Raw genomic sequence first — 20,254 nt, 5'->3', positions numbered from 1 at the left:
TGTGTTGATATTATGTTGATACTATACTGTGTTGACATTAAAATCTTAAAATTTACATTGTGTTGATATTGTATTGAAACTGTGTTGAGGAGTTTTGAGTTTGTACAATATAAAAGTTTGCATTTTATCACTACCCTACTGAAATATATATCTCAACATAGTGAAACTCATAAAATATCAAAACATAGAGAAACTCATAAAATATCAAAAGTTACTGTATATACCGAAAATATAGATATATCACAATACAGTAATGTATAAATATAATTATAGAGGGGTGCATTAAGGTTCTAATAGCTCCTTAGTGTTAAGCATCAAACAGATCAAAACCCTTGGATACTTGGATTGAATGGTTGTGATAAGCTACATTATTAGACTAAGATGTTACATTATTAACCAAGTTATATTATTAGACTAATAATCTACATTATTAGCCAAACTACATTATTAGATTGATAATCTACATTATTATTTTACTAAAATAGTATATTAACTAAGTTACATTATTAGATAACACGTGACATTAATTTAACCGTTTGATCAAAAGATCTAATGGACTATTGAACAATATTTACATGTTGAAAATGAATATGTCCATATATGGGGCATAAAGTATCCTCCATATATTTTTAAGTTATAAATCTACTGTGAAATAGTATAAAAACTTTAGCTTCTAGATCATTATAAATAAAAATGATTGTACGGTGCATGCTCAAACGTATTTTGGACAATCATCAATATTTACTTATAGAGTACTTGGGTCTTGTTAGGTTGAGATTATTTAGCTAAATTGAGAAATGAGATGCAATATGGGCCACTAATCCACAAGCTAAACAAAATGTCAACAAATACAACATTATGTCAACAAGGGGGTAAAATTGTAATTTCATAAATAGAAAAAGCATGAAACATCCAAACTGATTTCAAACTCTAAAATCTCTCGTCAAAAATCTCTCTCGCTGATCTTCATCCACTTCGAATCCTTTAAAATCTGCAACAACTCGGTGATTTTCAAAATTCAAACCAAAAACATTGAAAATCTCGCTGATCTAAATGACGAACGAAGAGGAAAATCGGAAAGAATCGATTGAAAAATCGATTGAAGCTGAGGAACAGCAGTCAAAATCGGCGACGCATGAAGCTACTTCTTCAGGTTAAGAAATTGATTCATATTTTAAGTATATTGCTTTGATTTTGGTATTTTAATAAACATCTCGATTTCGTTTTTTATGAATTCGATACTTGCTGAATTTTTTTGTTGATTTGCGATTGTAGAATCAGAAAAAATGCCAACGAAAATTGCTGCTGTAGAAAAAGGAAGAGAAGAATCTTCATCTTCCAGTTAAGGATTTGTTTAAATTTTTAAGATTATTGACATTTTATATACTAGCTATTGACATAGCTATAATAATATACTGTTCACAGTAATGAAAGTAGTGTATGCTTGTTTGAATAGGTATTGACATAATAATATTGACATATTGTATGCTTGTTATAGTGGTTGTAGAAAACTTACAAATGTATGGCTGTAGTAGTATGTCAACAACTATTGACATAGGGTATGCTTGTTTCAATGGCTGTTAGGATGGCTGTTAGTAGTATGTCAACAACTATTGACATAGGGTATGCTTGTTTCAATGGCTGTTAGGATGGCTGTTAGTAGTATGTCAACAACTATTGACATAGGGTATGCTTGTTTCAATGGCTGTTAGGATGGCTGTTAGTAGTATGTCAACAACTATTGACATAGGGTATGCTTGTTTCAATGGCTGTTAGGATGGCTGTAGAAAACATATGTATGGTTGTAGTAGTATGTCAATAGCTATTGACATATTCTAAGCTTGTTTAAATAATAGTTGACATAGTCATATTTATATAAACAGAGTATAATTGCCATAAACTTTATAAGATAATCAACAGGTTATGTCAACTTTAATTGTTGACATAATAGTAATAATATAATTGTTCTAACTATATATGGAAAATACCTTTTAATGATAGAGCATACTTAATGCCTGAAATTCTGTTAATTGTGATTGGTATATCTAATGAAATAATTTTAGTAATATACACACACTTGATGTCAACAGAGTACACTTGTTATTGTCATGATACTTTGTATAATTGATATAGATTTATTATGTTTGATTTTAAAACAGAAAACAGAAGAACATCCAAGCGAAAAAGGAGTACCTCAGTATCTCAGAAAGAGTTAATTATTGTTAAGAAAAAGCAAAAGAAAAGTGTAGAAGATGGAAAACAGATTGTTATTGCTGAAAATCTATCTCAAAGGCTTCTAGTGAAAAGGAAGCCAATGTATTTTGTTGATGCAATAAGCAGACTGAATGAGGAACAGATTAATTCTGTGAAGGAGTTGGGTTTCGAGAGTGTCCTACATTTCAAGATTAATTACATTCCTAGCAGATTAGCATTAGTATTATTAAAATTTTTTGAAGAGAATAAGTGCAAGATAAATCTTAACAATGGTAAACAAATTCATATCACTGAAGAGGATGTGGAGCTTGTATATGGGTTCCCAAGAGGTGACATTACTTATTCTAGAGATAAGTGTAAAAGTAATGCAGCTTTCATGAGGAAGATAGCAAAGAAATGTGGTACGAAAAAAGAAAGTGTGAACCATAACGATGTTTTAAAAGTTATGTTGAATGATCTTCAAGGAGGAAGGCAGTTTAAGACAATGTTTTTGTTATTGCTAGAATCAACATTGATTGAGCAATCAACATGTGGAATGGTAAAATCTAAGATCGGAGAGATAATTGATGATCTGGATAACGTGAGAAATGTAAATTGGTGTTCGTATGTAATATCTGTTCTCAAATTTGCAAAACAAAATTGGTCAATCACAGAGAAGAATGCATTTGCTGGACCTCTTCCCTTCCTTATGGTATGTTTTACATTTTGCATTGTTGATTATTAACATAATTACATTATGTTGTGTGTGTTGTTGATATAGCTCGTACTATAATTAACATAAGTTGTATTAGTTATTTTAAGTGGCTTTTGTATTTAGTTGACACGACACAATAGTAATTGACATGCATTTTTTAACATATGCAGCTCTGCTACTTAGACAGAGTTATACAAGACAAGCGTCCTGTTCCTCGGACATTTCCATTAATGAAAGGATGGAATAGTGAGCATCTTCAGGCTAGAGAAGATAGAGAGATTAGTGCAGGAGTTTTTGGTTTAGGAAATGTAAAGAAGAGATACATTCGAAATGAAGAGCAGCAGCAAGAGAATGAAGAACAAAGAGTTGATGTAGATGACAGTGGAGTGGGGTCTTCTTCTCAGAACATACTCCCATCAGATATGGTGAAAAATGTTTTAAAATACATCAATCAGATAAATGATGGAAGGACCAATCTTGTTAGAGTCCTCAAAGAAGCTTCTTCACAGATCAAGAATAATGATTTATTTGGATTTGTTTGTGACATTGCTAGAAGCGCAATTGGAAGCCAGAAATCTCTGGTTGTATCTGAGAGAGACACTTTTCTGCATTTGTCCCAGTCATTTCATATAGACGACAATGTTGCTGTTGATAACTGGAAAGCGATATTTGACTCAATACGGAATGCTGAAAAAGAAAACGAAACACTTGAAGATTTGAATGAATTTCCAACTTTCAGATTGGGAGATTTCTTCGATAAAGTAAGCACATAATCAACCTATATTTAAATTAATACATAATTTTATAGATACATTGTTGAAATAATTTTTGAACAGGCTGTAGAAGAAAGAAATAGAGAAAATTTACCTACATCACCAGTTGATAATCCTGAAGAGGTCAGACAAACTGTTGAAGGAGATGAACAAAGCAAGGAGAACATGATGTGTGATGGTGATAATGAATCAAACTCTCCTATCTTGACAGCCGTATTAGGATCTCCACACACAGCATACCCATCTCTCCAACAACAAGAAGCCAATACTTCAGAGCATTTCAACAAGCAAGCATCAGTTTTAGCATCTGAGAACAGAGGAAGTGAGATGGAAATTCAAGTACAAGTTCAAGCTGATAGGTCATCACCAAATACTGAATATGGTGGACATGTCAATACTCAAGAATCAATTATGGAATCTGAGAACAGTGAAACTAAGTTGGAAATGCAAGAAGAAGTTGAAGCTGATAGGGCATCACCAACAACTAAATCTCCTGGACAAGTCAATAATCAATCATCACTTATAGAATTTGAAAACAGGAGTAGTGAGTTGGAAATTCAAGCAGAAGAGAAGATGAAGCTGATAGGACATCACCAACAAATGAATCTCCTGCACATGTCAATATTGAAGCATCAATTGTAGGATTTGAGAATAGGAAAAGTGAGTTTGAAATTCAAGCAGAAGATGAAGCTGATATAGACTTAAGAACACAAAATGCCTTGCATCTATTATCAAAAGCATGTATTGACTTTGAAATCAGCAACAATGAAGAAGCAATCAAGGCAACAAATGTTATTGTTGATATCATAAATGAACAGGTACAGTTTATAATAATTGTATTAAACTCTTGAATATTTTTATATGATTTTATATTAGTTATTGACATTGTGGATATCATAGTTGACATAGATTAAAATATAATTGACATTTTATAGCATGGAGTTTCAGGAAGACAGGGAGGATGCAGCTGCATGCTCAATTGTTGAGTATATGATGAGAGAGGGTATTGAAACACTGGATGACACTCCTCCTGAATCCAACATACAAATACAAGAACATAAAGGGAAAGATAAGATGCGTGAGGAAAAAGAAAAAACTCCTGAAAACACGGAAAGAATAATGATTGTTTACAAGGTAAAAAAATGAATGAATTATTGTTTACATTGCTTGTAATAGTTGTTAAAATGTAATTGACACAGTTATTGACATGATATGTAGTGTAGTTGACATAATCATATTAGTTGTTGAAACAGTTAGTGTAATATAGTTGACATGATTTGTAATTGCAACTAATATTAAATTCAATGACAACAGCATCTGAACCCTGTTCCGATCTCTGAGATTCCACTGGCTGAAGCTAGAGAGAAACGGACTCGTGCTGAAATACGTCCTAGCCCAGTGCTACGCTCACCATTTGAAATACGAGCTGTACATATGAAAACAACCCTGAACCCAGACGAAAGAGATATGTACTACTACATAGTAGAAACTGAAGGAACAAAAGAGTATGCATAATTTAATTCTTTGAATAATCTCTACAATCCTTTTATATTTACATACAGTTGACATAATTTATGAATGATATTTAAATGTTCTCTACACGCTTTCATTTCAGTGATTTATGTGTCTACACTAATGGCTTTGTTTGGGCAAGCAAAGGAGTGTTTTCATCTCTGAAACCCCATTCAGAAATCAGTACAGGTGTAATTGATGTATGGGCAGCACACCTGAACTACAAGGAAAGAGAAAGGGCAAAATCATCACCTCCGCGCCTGTTTCTGACAACATCCCCATGCGTGAGTAATCTAAATTTCTGTGTCAACTATTTGGATGACAAATTTCACTAACAAAAAAATGTTAAATGCAGTATTTGAATATAACAAATCGGCAGCCTCATTGGGATCCATTACAATCCCAGAATAACTTTGTGTCGCGAATTGAACAGGAGATTAGAACAATAGAAGATTTCGACTGGAGAAAGATTGATTTGGTAACAAATTTATTTTTGTTCAAAGATCTCACAGTTTCACCTACATAGTTTTCTACAAGAGTTGTCAAATTCTTTTCTTTAATTTTATCTAACATACAATACAGGTATTCTTCCCTGTTTTTAAAAGTGGCTATTACTTCTTGTGGTATTCTGGATGAGGATGAACAAAATTGAGATAATTGATAGTGCCAAACCACCTAGAGACAAGAATCCCTTGGAAAAGTATAGCTTTGATGTTGCAATACTGGTATGCTTTTTTAAATATAGCTAACATTATGTTTATATTTTTGTTGACATAATTTATGTATCTTGCTAAAATGCTTTGTATGCAAATTTTAATTTAGTTGTTTATATATTTGCAGAAAGATATGTTTGAGGCATACTTTGTAGAGAATAACATGACAGATCTATCACAGAATATAAAGAAGTCTCCTTACAAGGTTATTCCTTTAGATTGGGCCACAAGCAACAATAAAGAAGACAGTGGTGTTTATACGATGAGACATATGGAGACATACTTTGGCAGGAAGGGAAGGGATTGAGATATTGGCTTTACTCCACGCGGCTTGAAAATTCTACAGGTACTCAGAGGAAGATATTGCGAAGCAATGCTTACATCAGAGAGCAACAAGAAGTGTATGGATATGAATATGCCATGCTAACATCTGGATGAATGCAAACAGGCAAAGATTATCTGCGTTACAGAACAAGTACAAGGAATGGTTTAGCCGTAGAACCAATAAGTAAACAGCTGTTTTATTTTGATTTGAACAAAGACTCGTTTGAATATTTGATATTATCATGTTTTTTAGATGGATGTGTAAAACAATTATTATATATCGATTTGAACTACGCAGCCTATAATAATATATCAACTATGAAATGAGTTAAGCAACTTGAATTTTATGTCAACAGCTCAAAAACAATTGTTTTAACTAAAAAAAATGTACAGCTATTTTTCTTCATTTTTTAATTTTAAATATGTATTGGCATCATTATCATAAAAAACATGTTAATAGTTTCCATATAAAAACTAAATAAATGTGAACAGTTTTTCAATAGGCTTCATATAAAATTTTAGATAACTCAATATTTTGAAGATATTGATGAATTATGGTCATACAATACATTTCAGTATAAAGCAAATTAAACGTGAAAAATAAAAAAGAAAATATAAATAAACTCTATGTAATGCCAATAACTAAATAATTGTCATGTCAATTGCCTTTTTTTCAAATATTAACAATGTCAACTGCCTTTTTTTCTAATAAAACGGATGAAAAGAAACCATGTACTCTACGAACTATTCCGCTAAGGCATAAAAAAGCAGAATAATAAATATTTCTCTAACACCTACTCTCTCACACATAGATTACCGCTCAAAGAAATTTCTGCTTCTCTCTAGTATTCAAACCCTTCGTTTAACAGATTTCATCTCTTGTCTAGGTTTCTAAATCGATTTAGAGTATTAGGAATGTCAACAGAAGAAAGAAACACAAGTGATTCAGTGTCTTCGACTGTTGCTGGTAAAACGATATCAGAAATGGAGGTTAACAGCAAATCAACAGATATTACTGAAACGACTCATTCAGGTTAAACATTTCTTTGGTTTATTAATTGAATGACTTCAATTTCACTTTTGAAAAACACAGTATGATTATTCAAAAGATTTTATTTTTAGGTTTCATTATTTAATTATCTGATGAGTTCGAGTTTTGCTTTTTTAAAACAGCAGCAGAATATTTCTGAGGTTAAGTAGTATGTATTTAAATTTTTATGATTATTGACATTAAAAGATGTCTGTAGACATAGTAGTATTGACATTTTATAAAATAAATATTAACATAATGTATGCTTGTTTGAATTGCTGTTGACATAGTCATATGGTTCCATAAAATAGATATGAAAAACAAACGTGAATTCATATGTGAAGGGTCAGAGGATTACAAAGTATATCAATAGGGTATGATGGCAATTGTCATATGTATGATTGTAGTTGCTATAAATTTTGAAATGATAATACTGTATTGTTGACATTTTTATGAAATAGTGATATTGGCATTTTATACAATAATTATTGACATAATGTGAGCTTGTTTGAATGGTTGTCAAGATAGTTATATGGTTAACATTATATTACTGTATTTTTAACATTTTTATTGTACTTGCTTTTAAACCAGAAAAAAAGAACACAACAAAAAGAAAAAGAAGTACATCAATTGATGGGGATGAGTTGACTAGATCTGAGATTAGAAGTAAAAGAAAAAATGACAAGAGACCATTAATTGCTTCTGAGATTAGAAGTAAAAAACAGAATGAAATGTATACAGAGAATAAGGAACAGAAAAAGAAAAGTAATTTCTTTTCTAAAAGGCTTCTAGTCAAAAGGAAGACGTGGTATTTTATTGAAACACTGAGAAAATTGAATGAGGCCCAGATTAATGCTGTCAAGGACATGGGTTTTGGGAATGTTTTTCATTTCAAAATCGATTACATTCCTACCTATTTGGCTTTTGAATTGGTGAAATGTTTTGATGAAAAAGAGTGCAAGATAAAGCTAAATAATAGCAGGAGTGTTAGTATAACAGAGGACGATGTGGAGCTGGTATACGGATTTCCGAGAGGTAGGATAAATTACTCCAGAGATAACTGTAAAAGTAATGCGTCTTTCATGAGAGATATAGCCAAACATTGTGAAATAAAAGAAGGAGGAAATGTTAGCCATAAAGCTGTGGAAGAGCTTATGTTAGAAGATAGTGAAGGAGGGTCATGGTTCAAAAGATTGTTCTTGTTACTTTTAGAATCAGGATTGATTGAGCCATCAACATGTGGAACAATAAAGTCTAAGATTGGGGAAATAGTTGACGATCTGGACAATATTGGAAATGTCAACTGGTGTTCGTATACGTTGTCTGTTCTGAAGTTTGCAAAGGAAAATTGGTCAAGGAAAAAGATGAAAGCTTTTGCAGGACCACTTCCTCTGCTCATGGTATGTTTTACGTTTCACATTAAAGTATTAATAGTGAATATAATGCTGACATAATGTTTTATAAGTAGTTGATATAGCTTATAATTGTTATTGATATGTATTTTATATGCAGCTCTGCTATATGGATAGAGTTTTACAAGCCAAACGTTCAGTTCCTCGCACATTCCCATTAATGAAAGGCTGGACAAGCACACATCTCCAGGCTAGGGAAGATAAGGAGATAGATGTGGGAATATTTGGTAATGGACTTATCTTCAGAAGATATGTCCGTAATCTGGAGCAGGAGCAGGAGCAGGAGCCTCAACAACAGATTCCACACGTAGTTGACAGTGGGGTTGGGTCTTCCCAAAACGTTGTCCCAAAAGATATGATGCAGAATGTAATGAAATACATTCAACTCATAAATTATGGGAAGACAAATCTAGTAAAAACCCTTGAAGAAGTTCCTACACAAGTCCAAACTAATCATCTATTTGGATTAGTATGTGATATTGCTAGATCTGCAATTGGAAGCCCAACAACTTCTGTTCAATCTGTGGAAGACAAGTGTGTAAAATTGGCAGAGTCATTTCTTCAAGACAAAAATGAGGCATTTGACAACTGTAAAACAATCTGTGAAGCACTAGTTACTGTTGAAAAGAAAAAGGAAGAACTTGAAGATTTGACTAAATTTCCAACTTTCAAATGGAGAGATTGCTATAACAAAGTAAGTACATTATTTTGTTTACATACCTTTTCTCTAAGTTGAAATTAATTTAATATTAATTATAAATAACCTTTTCAATAGACTGCTGAAGAAGAAGTATGTGAAAAACAACAAAGTGAAGGACAAGAAGAACAAGAAGGATCAAAAGAGGACAACATATGTGGCACCAATAATGAATCAACGTCTCCTATATCACCTCCTGTACTAGAGTCTGATAACAAGGAGAGTGAGAAAGAAAACCATAAAGATCTTGAACATGTACAATTTACAATTACTATCTTAAACTATAAAGATATTCTGCATTTTATAGAAAAAAATATAATTAACATAACATAATGTGTTTCAATTGAAATAACAGGAAGATAAGAAGAACCAAGATGACACACATGGTGAACCGGACAGAGAAAATCCACTGTATAAAGAAAATAATATTGTTGAGGTAACTAAAACTAAGATTAAACTGTATATAATTTTTATAAAATAAGGGAAGTGTTGTTGACATGAGTTGATAGTGTAGTTGATATAAGATATAATAATTATTGACATGAGTTGATAGTGTAGTTGATATAAGATATAATAATTATTGACATGACTTCTACGTGTAGTTGACATGGACCATTTTGTTTACATATATTTCTCAAAGTTAAAATTAATTTAATATTAATTATAAATGACTATTTCAATAGACTGCTAATGAAGAAGTACATGAAGAACAAGATAATGAAGAACAAGAAGAAGGAGAAGCATCAAAAGAGAAAACAACATGTGGTGTCAATAATGAATCAGTGTCTCCTATGTCAACACTTGTTCTAGAATCTGGTAATAAGAGGAGAGAGATAGAAAATCAGAAAGATCTTGTACAGGTACAATTTACAATAATTATCTTAAACTCTAAATATATTCTGCATATTATAGATAAAAATATAATTGACATAACGTAATATATTTCAGTTAAAATGGATAAAGAAAATAATATTGTTGAGGTAAGTATAACTAAAATCCATTATATTATTTTTATAAAATGAAAGAAATGTTGTTGACATGACTTGATAGTGTAGTTCATATGATTTATAATAATTATTGACATGGCTTTTACTTGTAGTTGACATAACTTATAAGTGTTGTTGACATAGCCTCTATGAGTAGTTAACATATTATGTACTGTAGTTGACAAGAGAAAGAAACAGAATCCATATCTCTACATTGTCATTTTCTGATCCTAAAGGGAAGAGCCAAATCTCGTCTTTTGTTATTTAGAATTAATTATAAATTACTAATTTAATAGGCTGTTGAAGAAAAAGAAGAAGAAGGAACAAAAGAAGACATAGTAGGTGATAACAATAGTGAATCAGCCTCTACTATTTCACCTCCCGCTGCAAGTTCAATGGATGACGCACATGTTGAAATGAACAAAGCAAAGCAACAGGAGAAAGGAAAAGAGAAAGAAGAGAATATTGTTAAAGTGAAGTAACTGAAACTAAAATTAGATATTGTATTGTTTTTATAAAATGGCTTGAAAGTGTGGTTGACAGTTGGTTATAATTGTTATTGACATTATTTGTATGTGTAGTTGACATGTCTTATAATTGTTGTTGATGTGAATTTTATTTGCTGTTAATATGTATCTGTGTGTAGCAGAGATGGTATGTACTGTAATTTATATAACTCGTATGTGCCGTTGACATAATATGCACCATACTTGACATAATTATAATAGTTGTTGACATGATTTTTAATTGAAACTAACATGAATTTTATTTGAACTGACAGAAGAATGTTGTTCCATGCTCTGAGATTCCACTGACAGAATGTAGTGTGAAAGAGTCTGATGATAAAATGCATTCCGTCCCATTCCTAGGCTCTCCAGTTGACATCAGAGCTGTAGATACAAAAACATATCTGGAATCTTATGAAAGAACTGTGTACTACTACATACTAGAAACAGAAGGAACAGATGAGTATGCATTATTTAATTATTTCATTGAGCTAAAATTTTTTTTAGTTTTCTATGAAGTAAACATAATTTATAAATATTGTTCATATGTCATTTGTATAACTTCATTTCAGAAATGCATGCATTTATGAAGATGATTTTACTTGAGCGACCAAGGAATTGTTTTTATCACTGAAGCCCCATGTTGAAATTAATGTGGGTGTAATAAATGCTTGGGCTTCACACCTGAACAACAGAGAAAATGAAAGGCCAACAACATCACTTTCACACTTTTTTATGAGTACATCTCCATGTGTAAGTAATCTTAAATTATATGTAAACTATTTGAGTCAGATGTCTCCCTAACCAAATATGTTAATTGCAGAATTTCAATGTAACAAATCGGCAGGAAAATTGGGATGCTTTGACAGCAAAGACAAATTTTATTTCTCAGATAAATAATGAGGTTGAAAGAAGACCAAATTTCAACTGGAGAAAAATTGATTTGGTAATAACATCTAAAAATGATATCTATGTTATAATATGAACAAGTATTCTATGTATATAATTATATATTTCATGTCATACAGGTCTTCTTCCCAGTTTGTGCAGATAATCATTACTACCTTGTAGTATATTGGATGAAGAAAAACATCATTGACATCATAGATAATATAAAGCCAGTTAAAGATACAGATCCGTTGAAGAATTATGACATTGATATTGGCTTACTGGTATGCTTTTATATATGTTATAGACATATTCTCTACATTGTGTTGAAATGCTTTATACATGTAGTTTAAATTAATTATTTATATATTTTGCAGAAAGATATGTTTGAAGGATACTTCATAGAGAAGAAATTGCTAGATCTTTCAGAAAATATAAACAAGTCTTCATTCAACTTTGTGAATTTAGAATGGGCAACAACCACAAACATAAAGGATTGTGGTGTCTATTTGATGAGGCACATGGAGACCTATGTTGGGAAAAAGGGCAGTGATTGGGATATCGGCTTCTCTGCGCGTAGTCTGACGATTATCCAAATACTCAGGGGAAGATATTGCTGCACGATGATTGCATCAATTTATAATAACCAGAGATCAACAATATTACAACTAGCTCGTGATTGGATGGAAGCAAACATGGACAAATTGCATAAGCTAGACAACAAATACAAGAAGTTGTTTAGTTGTAGAAAGAGGAAGTGAACAAAAACAGATTTTAATGTATGATGTTAACTTATTTTCTGGATTGGTTTTAAAATAATTATTATGCACTCTGACTTTTGTTGACATGGCTAGTATTTGTAGTTGACATGACTTAAAGTTGTTATCAAGATGTTTTCTATGTATTATTCACATGGATAAGTAAAACAGTTATCACAATATATTATTTTTATAAAATGAGTGAAGTGTTGTTGACATGACTTTATAGTGTAGTTGATATGAGTTATAATAATTATTGATATGGCTTCTACGTGTAGTTGACATAAGTTATAAGTGTAGTTGACATGGCCTCTATGAGTAGTTGACATAATTTATAAGTGTAGTTGACATGGCCTCTATGAGTAGTTGACATATTATGTACCGTAGTTGACATTACTTTTATGACAACAAATGAACCGTAGTTGACATGGCAAGAATTTGTAGTTGACATAAATTTTATGTCCATTAAAAAAGAAAAGCCAACAACTTCAACATTTGAACAACATTGAAAAAAAACCTATGCAATCTTTAATAATATGTCAACTATGAAATCAGTACAGCAACTTATATAGAAATGTCAACAACTTGAATTGAATGTCAATAGCTCAAAAACAATTCTTGTAACTAAAAAATATTTACACCTATTTTTCTTAATTTTTAAATTTTAAATATGTACTGGTAAGATTATCATAAAAAACATGTTAATAGTTTCAATATAAAAATTCAACATTTTGTCCATACCTTAATTATCAAATCTCAATAACTTATAGGAAAAATTTGAACATCTTATCAATAGGCTTCATATAAAATTTCAGAAAACTCAATATTTGGAATAAATTTATAAATTATGGTAATATAACACATGTCAATATAAAGCAAATTAAATGTCAAAAACAAAAAAGAAAATATAAATCATGTAAACTGCCTTTTTTTAATTCAAAAGTTAACGATGCCATTGTCTTATTTTCTAATAAACTGCCGGAAAAAAATTTAATTTATAGTAATAAATGCCAACAAGAGAAAGATGAGCTACACTCTATTCTATCTTCTTCTCTCTCAAAAATACATTACCGCTCAGAAAATTTCGACTACTATCTCATATACAAACCCTACATCTACTCGACTTCATCTCTTTTCTAGATTCCTAAATCGATTAAGAGTACTAGGAATGTCAACCGGACAAAAAAACACAAGTGATTCAACTGGATCGTCGGGGTTTCCTGTAGAAACGACATCAGAAACGGAGGTCAACACCAAATCAACAAATAGTACTGAAACGACTCATTCAGGTTAAAGATTTCTTTCGTTTATTAATTGTATGACTTCAATTTCAGTTTTTTAAAACAAAGTTTTATTATCTAAAAGATTTTATTTTTAGGTTTCATTATTTAATAATCTGATGAGTTCGACTTTTGCTTTTTGAAACACCAGAAGAATAATTTTGAGGTTAAGTATTATGTATTTAAATTTTTATGATTATTGACATTAGAAGATGTCTGTTGACATAGTAGTATTGGCATTTTATAAAATGAATCTTAACATAATGTATATCTCTTCAAATAGATATGTTCTGTAGAAACAAACGTGAATTTATATGTGAAGTGTCAATAATTATTGTATGATTGTAGTTGCTACAAATTTTGAAATGATAATACTGTATTGTTGACATTTTATACAATAATTATTGACATAATGTGAGCTTGTTTAAATGGCTGTGAACATAGTTATGTGGTTGATATAAACTAGATTTGTTGTATTTATAAAGAATTGTTTATGTTAAACAACATATGACTGCACTTGTCATATATAGGGTTGTAGTTTCTATTAATTTTGATATTATATTACTGTATTGTTGACATCATTATTTTAATTGCTTTTAAAACCAGAAAAAAAGAACACAACAAAAAGAAAAAGAAGTACATCAATTGATGAGGATGAGTTGATTACATCAGAGATTAGAAGTAAAAGAAAAAATGACAAGAGAAAATTAATTGCTTTTGAGACTAGAAGCAAAAAACAGAAAGAAATGTATACAGAAGCTAAGGAACAGAAAAAGAAAAGTAATTTCTTTTCTAAAAGGCTTCTAGTCAAAAGGAAGACGTGGTATTTTATTGAAACACTGAGAAAATTGAATGAGGCCCAGATTAATGCTGTCAAGGATATGGGTTTTGGGAATGTTTTTCATTTCAACATCGATTACATTCCTACCTATTTGGCATTTGAATTGGTTAAATGTTTTGATGAAAAAGAGTGCAAGATAAAGCTAAATAATAGCATGAGTGTTAGTATAACAGAGGACGATGTGGAGCTGGTGTATGGATTTCCGAGAGGTAGGATAAATTACTCCAGAGATAACTGTAAAAGTAATGCATCTTTCATGAGAAAGATAGCCAAACATTGTGAAATAAAAGAAGGAGGAAATGTTAGCCATAAAGCTGTGGAAGATCTTATGTTAGAAGATAGTGAAGGAGGGCCATGGTTCAAAAGATTGTTCTTGTTACTATTAGAATCAGGATTGATTGAGCCATCAACATGTGGAACAATAAAGTCTAAGATTGGGGAAATAGTTGACGATCTGGACAATATTCGAAATGTCAACTGGTGTTCATATACATTGTCTGTTCTGAAGTTTGCAAAGGAAAATTGGTCAAAGAAAAAGATGAAAGCTTTTGCAGGACCACTTCCTTTGCTCATGGTATGTTTTATGTTTCACATTAAAAATTATTAATAGTGAATATAATGTAAACATATATCAACATATGTCGTGACATATGTCACTGATTTAGCATTTGTTGATATATTTTTCTCTTAATTGACACTGGATTACTCACACAGTTTACAAAGTAAGCACATAATGTTGTATATGTAGCTGATATAGCTTATAATTGTATGTATTTTATATGCAGCTCTGTTACATGGATAGAGTTTTACAAGCCAAACGTTCAGTTCCTCGCACATTCCCATTAATGAAAGGCTGGACAAGCACACATCTCCAGGCTAGGGAAGATCAGGAGATAGATGTGGGAATATTTGGTAATGGAGTAATGTTCAGAAGATATATCCATGAACAGGAGCAGGAGCCGGAGCAGGAGCCTCAACAACAGATTCCCCATGTAGTTGACAGTGAGGTTGGGTCTTCCCAAAGTGTTGTCCCAAAAGATATCATGCAGAATGTAATGAAATACATTCAAATGATGAACTATGGGAAGACCAATCTAGTAAAAACCCTTGAAGAAGTTCCTACACATGTCAAAACTAATCATCTATTTGGATTAGTATGTGATATTGCTAGATCTGCAATTGGAAGCCCAACAACTTCTGTTCAATCTGTGGAAGACAAGTTTGTAAAATTGGCAAAGTCATTTGTTCAAGAAAAAGATGAGGCATTCGACAACTGTAAAACGATATGTGAATCACTAGTTGCTGTCGAAATGAAAAAGGAAGCACTTGAAGATTTGACAGAATTTCCAACTTTCAAATGGAGAGATTGCTATAACAAAGTAAGTACATTATTTTGTTTACATATATTTTCTCTAAGTTGAAATTAATTTAATATTAATTATAAATTACTATTTCAATAGACTACTGAAGAAGTACATGAAGAACAACAAAGTGAAGAACAAGAAAATGAAGAACAACAAGGATCAAAAGAGTACAACACATGTGGCGTCAACAATGAATCAGCGTCTCCTATATCACCACCTGTAATAGAATCTGATAACAAAGGGAGTGAGACAGAAAATCAGAAAGATCTTAAACAGGTACAATTTACAATAACTATATTAAACTATAAAGATATTCTGCATATTGTAGGAAAAAATATAATTGACATAACGTAATATGTTTTAATTGAAACAATAGGAAGATAAGGAGAATCAAGATGGCACAAACGTTGAAACAGAGAGAGAAATCCCACTGGATAAAGAAGATAATACTGCTGAGGTAACTAAAACTAAAATTAAACAGTATGTTATTTTTATAAAATGAGTGAAGTGTTGTTGACATGACTTGATAGTGTAGTTGATATGAGTTAAAATAATTATTGATATGGCTTCTACATGTAGTTGACATAACTTATAAATGTAGTTGACATGGCCTCTATGAGTAGTTGACATATTATGTACCGTAGTTGACATAACTTATAAGTGTAGTTAACATGGCCTTTATTAGAAGTTGACATATTATGTACCGTAGTTGACATTACTTTTATGACAAGATATGAACCGTAGTTGACATGGCAAGAATTTATAGTTGACATGAATTTTTTATGTTCACCGAAAACAGAATATTGCTTCATTATCTGAGAGTGCACTTCCAGAAGATAAAAACAGATCAGAACTCAACAAAGCAGAAGTAAATGATGTTGATATACTGCCATACCTTGAAGTTCATGAAAGAGATCTCTACTACTACATAGTAGAAACTGGAAGAATAGATAAGTATGTATAATTTAGTTTTCTAAACAGTTGACAAGATTTATGATTGTTGTTCATATATAATTTTTATAACTTCATTTCAGGAATACATGTGTATATGATGATGATTTTACTTGGGCATCCAAGGAATTGTTCAACTCACTGAAGCCCCATGAAGAAATTAAATCTGGTGTTATTGACTCATGGGCTTCACATTTGAACAACATTGAAAAAGAAAAGCCAACAACTTCACCTGCACGCTTTTTCATGACAACATCTCCAACAGTGAGTAATCTAAAAATTTATATAAAATATTTGAATTACAAATCTTCTTAACCAAATATGTTAATTGCAGAATTTCAATGTTACAAATCGGCCAGAAAGTTGGAATACTATGATTGCTACGAACAAATTCATTGATGAAATAGAGAATGAGATTCAAAAAAGACTGGAATTTGATTGGAGAAACATTGATTTGGTAATTAGATCTAACAATTAAATTTTTGAGAAAATATTAGGATGTGTTCTTTGAATGTAATTTTATCTTCAATGTCATATAGGTCTTCTTTCCAATCTGGGAACACCGACGTTACTACCTGGTAGTATTTTGGCTGAAAGAAAGTAAGATTGAGATCATAGACAACAAAAAAGTTAATGGCATGGAAGCATTAGAGGAGTATGGACATGAAATTGGTTTACTGGTATGATTTTTTTTTATATTATTGAAACAGTCTCTACATTCTGTTGATATAATTTATGCACAATGTTAAAATGTATTTTATTTGTAGTTTTATTTATTTATTAATATATTTGCAGAAAGATATGTTGGAGGCATACTACAAAAATAAGAACTTGTTAGACATACTCGAAAATATTAACAAGTCTTACATCGATATTCTTTCCTTGAAGTGGGCCAGAAGCAGTAACATAAAGGACTGTGGTGTCTATTTAATGAGACACATGGAAACTTATGTTGGAAAAAAAGATAGTGAATGGAATGTTGGCTTCTCTGCACATAACATAAAGATACTCCAGGTATTGCGTGGAAGATATTGCTACAACTTGATTGCATCAAGTTACAACAACCAGAGAGTGTCCATTTTAGAAGTAGCTAATGCATGGATGGAAGAAAACAAGCACAGATTGAATAGTTTAAACAACAAATACAAAAAGTGGTTTGTTAATAGAAAGTAGTGAAACAAAATTTGGGATGTATTTAACATTTAATGTTATTAGCTTACTTGTTTTTGGATGGATTTAAAAACAGCTACTACTGTTATTTTAACTTTTGAACTTATGAAAATGTATATTTTCTGTTAATTTTGTTATGATTCACATGACTTATTATTATTGTTGATATGGCTTATAATTCTTATTGACATGACTCATAATTGTTGGTGACATAATTCTATAGATACTTAAGATAGTAAATAATATAGTTGACACAGCTTTAACGTGTAATTGACATAACATTTATGTATCTTTGATACTATATGCACCATAGTTGATATAATTGTTATTAACATGACTTATAATTGGTGTTGACATGACTTATAATTATTATTGATACAGTTCTGTGCATAGTTGACATGATTTATATTTGTTGTTAAAATGATTCTGTGCGTAATTGACATAGTATTTAACGTAATTGAAATGGGTCTATACGTAGTTGACATGACTGAGATGATTCAATTTGTAGTTAAAATACTATGTAATATACTTATATGTGCAGTTGACACGGCTCTAACGTGTAGTTGACATGAATTTTATGGACTGTTGAAACGATATGCACAAAAGTTAATATAATTGTAAAACTAATATAGTTGACATGGATTGTACATGTAGTTGAAATGGCTTAAAACATAGTTGACATGAATAGTATATGTCGTTAACACGAAGTTCACCATAGTTGACATAATTATATTAGTTGTTGATATGGCTAGTACGTATAGTTAACATGGTTTATAACATAATTAACATAACTTGTACGTGTAGTTGACAAGATATGTACCGTAGTTGACATGACTGGTATGTACCCTTGACACGATGTGAACCATAATTGACATAATTATATTAGTTGTTGACATGGCCAGTATATATAATTGACATGATTTTTAATTGTTGACATGTGCAACTTAAAAACATGATAGAGCACGAAGGAAAGGCAGAGTCCAAGTTGTACTAAAAAGTCAACTACTTATAACCAAATGTCAACACCTTTTATAAAGGTGTACAAGTCAGAAAACAAAACTTAAAATTAAAAAACAGAATCATAAAATAGATGCCAACAAAGAGTAAAATCAGATATTAATAACTAACAAGAAAATGTCAATAATTTGTAGTCTATGTCAACAACTAAAAAACAATCATATGTCCTTTCTGCCACAGCTTCTAGCATTATGATCAGTAATTTTATGACACTTTCCACAACGCCTATGAGGTTTATTTGCTTTTTCAATTGCTTTCTCTATGCTTGACTTAATCCTGCTCTTCTTGTCACTTGCACCTCCTTTTGTACTAACCACATCTGGAGCATGGGCAGTTATTTCTTCAGGAACAGCAATACCATATATGTTCATGACTGAATCATTTTTATCAAGAGAAGATGATACAGCACAGTCATCTTTAAAGATTTGAGGACCAATACCCGCAAGCAAATTATCCAAAGCAATCAAATGATCTTTATTTCTAAAAGCACGCTGATATAGACCAAAGTAACGACCATGACATCTGTTAGCAATCTTTAGTTTGTCATCTTTGTTAGAACCTGCGCACATATAAAATGTCAACAGAATATATAAGATGTCAACTGTCTATATAAGATATGTCAACAGCTTAAACAACACATGCTAAAACTTAAACTGAAATATGTATAGAAAACAGTTTGCATACCTCTGTCAGATGCACTTGTAAGACCATGAACTGCCTTTAGTAAGTCACTTTTAAGCCAACGGTTACCAACATATTTCTCTGGAATATTGTTGACATCTTTGTTTCTAAGAATGAAAAAAAGATGGCTGCATAGATAACCACACCTTAAAAATAGTTTACACTCACATTCATATGACTCAGTCTCTATCTCATATCTAACTGTAAAGATCTTCTTTCTAGCATCAGAAACTTTGAAGACCTCGATGTTCTCCAATGTGGACATGCTAATCATCCGACAACTCTTATCAGCCTCAACAATCAAATCTTGTACCACTCTAAACATCCTATCTGTGTAAACAGATCCCAATTGCTTCTCAAATGCTAAATCAGTGACATATTTTGGAGTGATTACAGAATCATAATAGTCAAGCCTTTCAGTTTGATTCCTTTGAGCATCAATG

General features: G+C 31.3%; 1 protein-coding gene across 1 annotated transcript; it reads left to right on the top strand.

Moving 5' to 3' along the window:
• The first annotated feature begins 1,053 nt into the window (after window positions 1-1,053).
• Window positions 1,054-16,956, top strand: LOC148933436 (uncharacterized). The gene is made up of 9 exons (XM_089060075.1): window positions 1,054-1,153; window positions 2,160-2,905; window positions 3,079-3,669; window positions 3,745-4,225; window positions 4,312-4,499; window positions 4,630-4,815; window positions 4,996-5,109; window positions 15,579-15,635; window positions 16,792-16,956. Exons 1-9 carry the CDS (start codon window positions 1,054-1,056, stop codon window positions 16,954-16,956), a joined length of 2,628 nt encoding a protein of 875 aa, XP_088916201.1.
• The last annotated feature ends 3,298 nt before the right edge of the window (window positions 16,957-20,254 follow it).

Source organism: Salvia hispanica, chromosome 1 (genome assembly GCF_029641045.1).
Source record: "Salvia hispanica isolate PSC_SH4W2 chromosome 1, Shi_PSC_v1, whole genome shotgun sequence".
Lineage (NCBI taxonomy): Eukaryota > Viridiplantae > Streptophyta > Magnoliopsida > Lamiales > Lamiaceae > Salvia > Salvia hispanica.
Note: the sequence above shows the minus strand (reverse complement) of the source record. Positions and strands in the feature narration are given on the sequence as shown.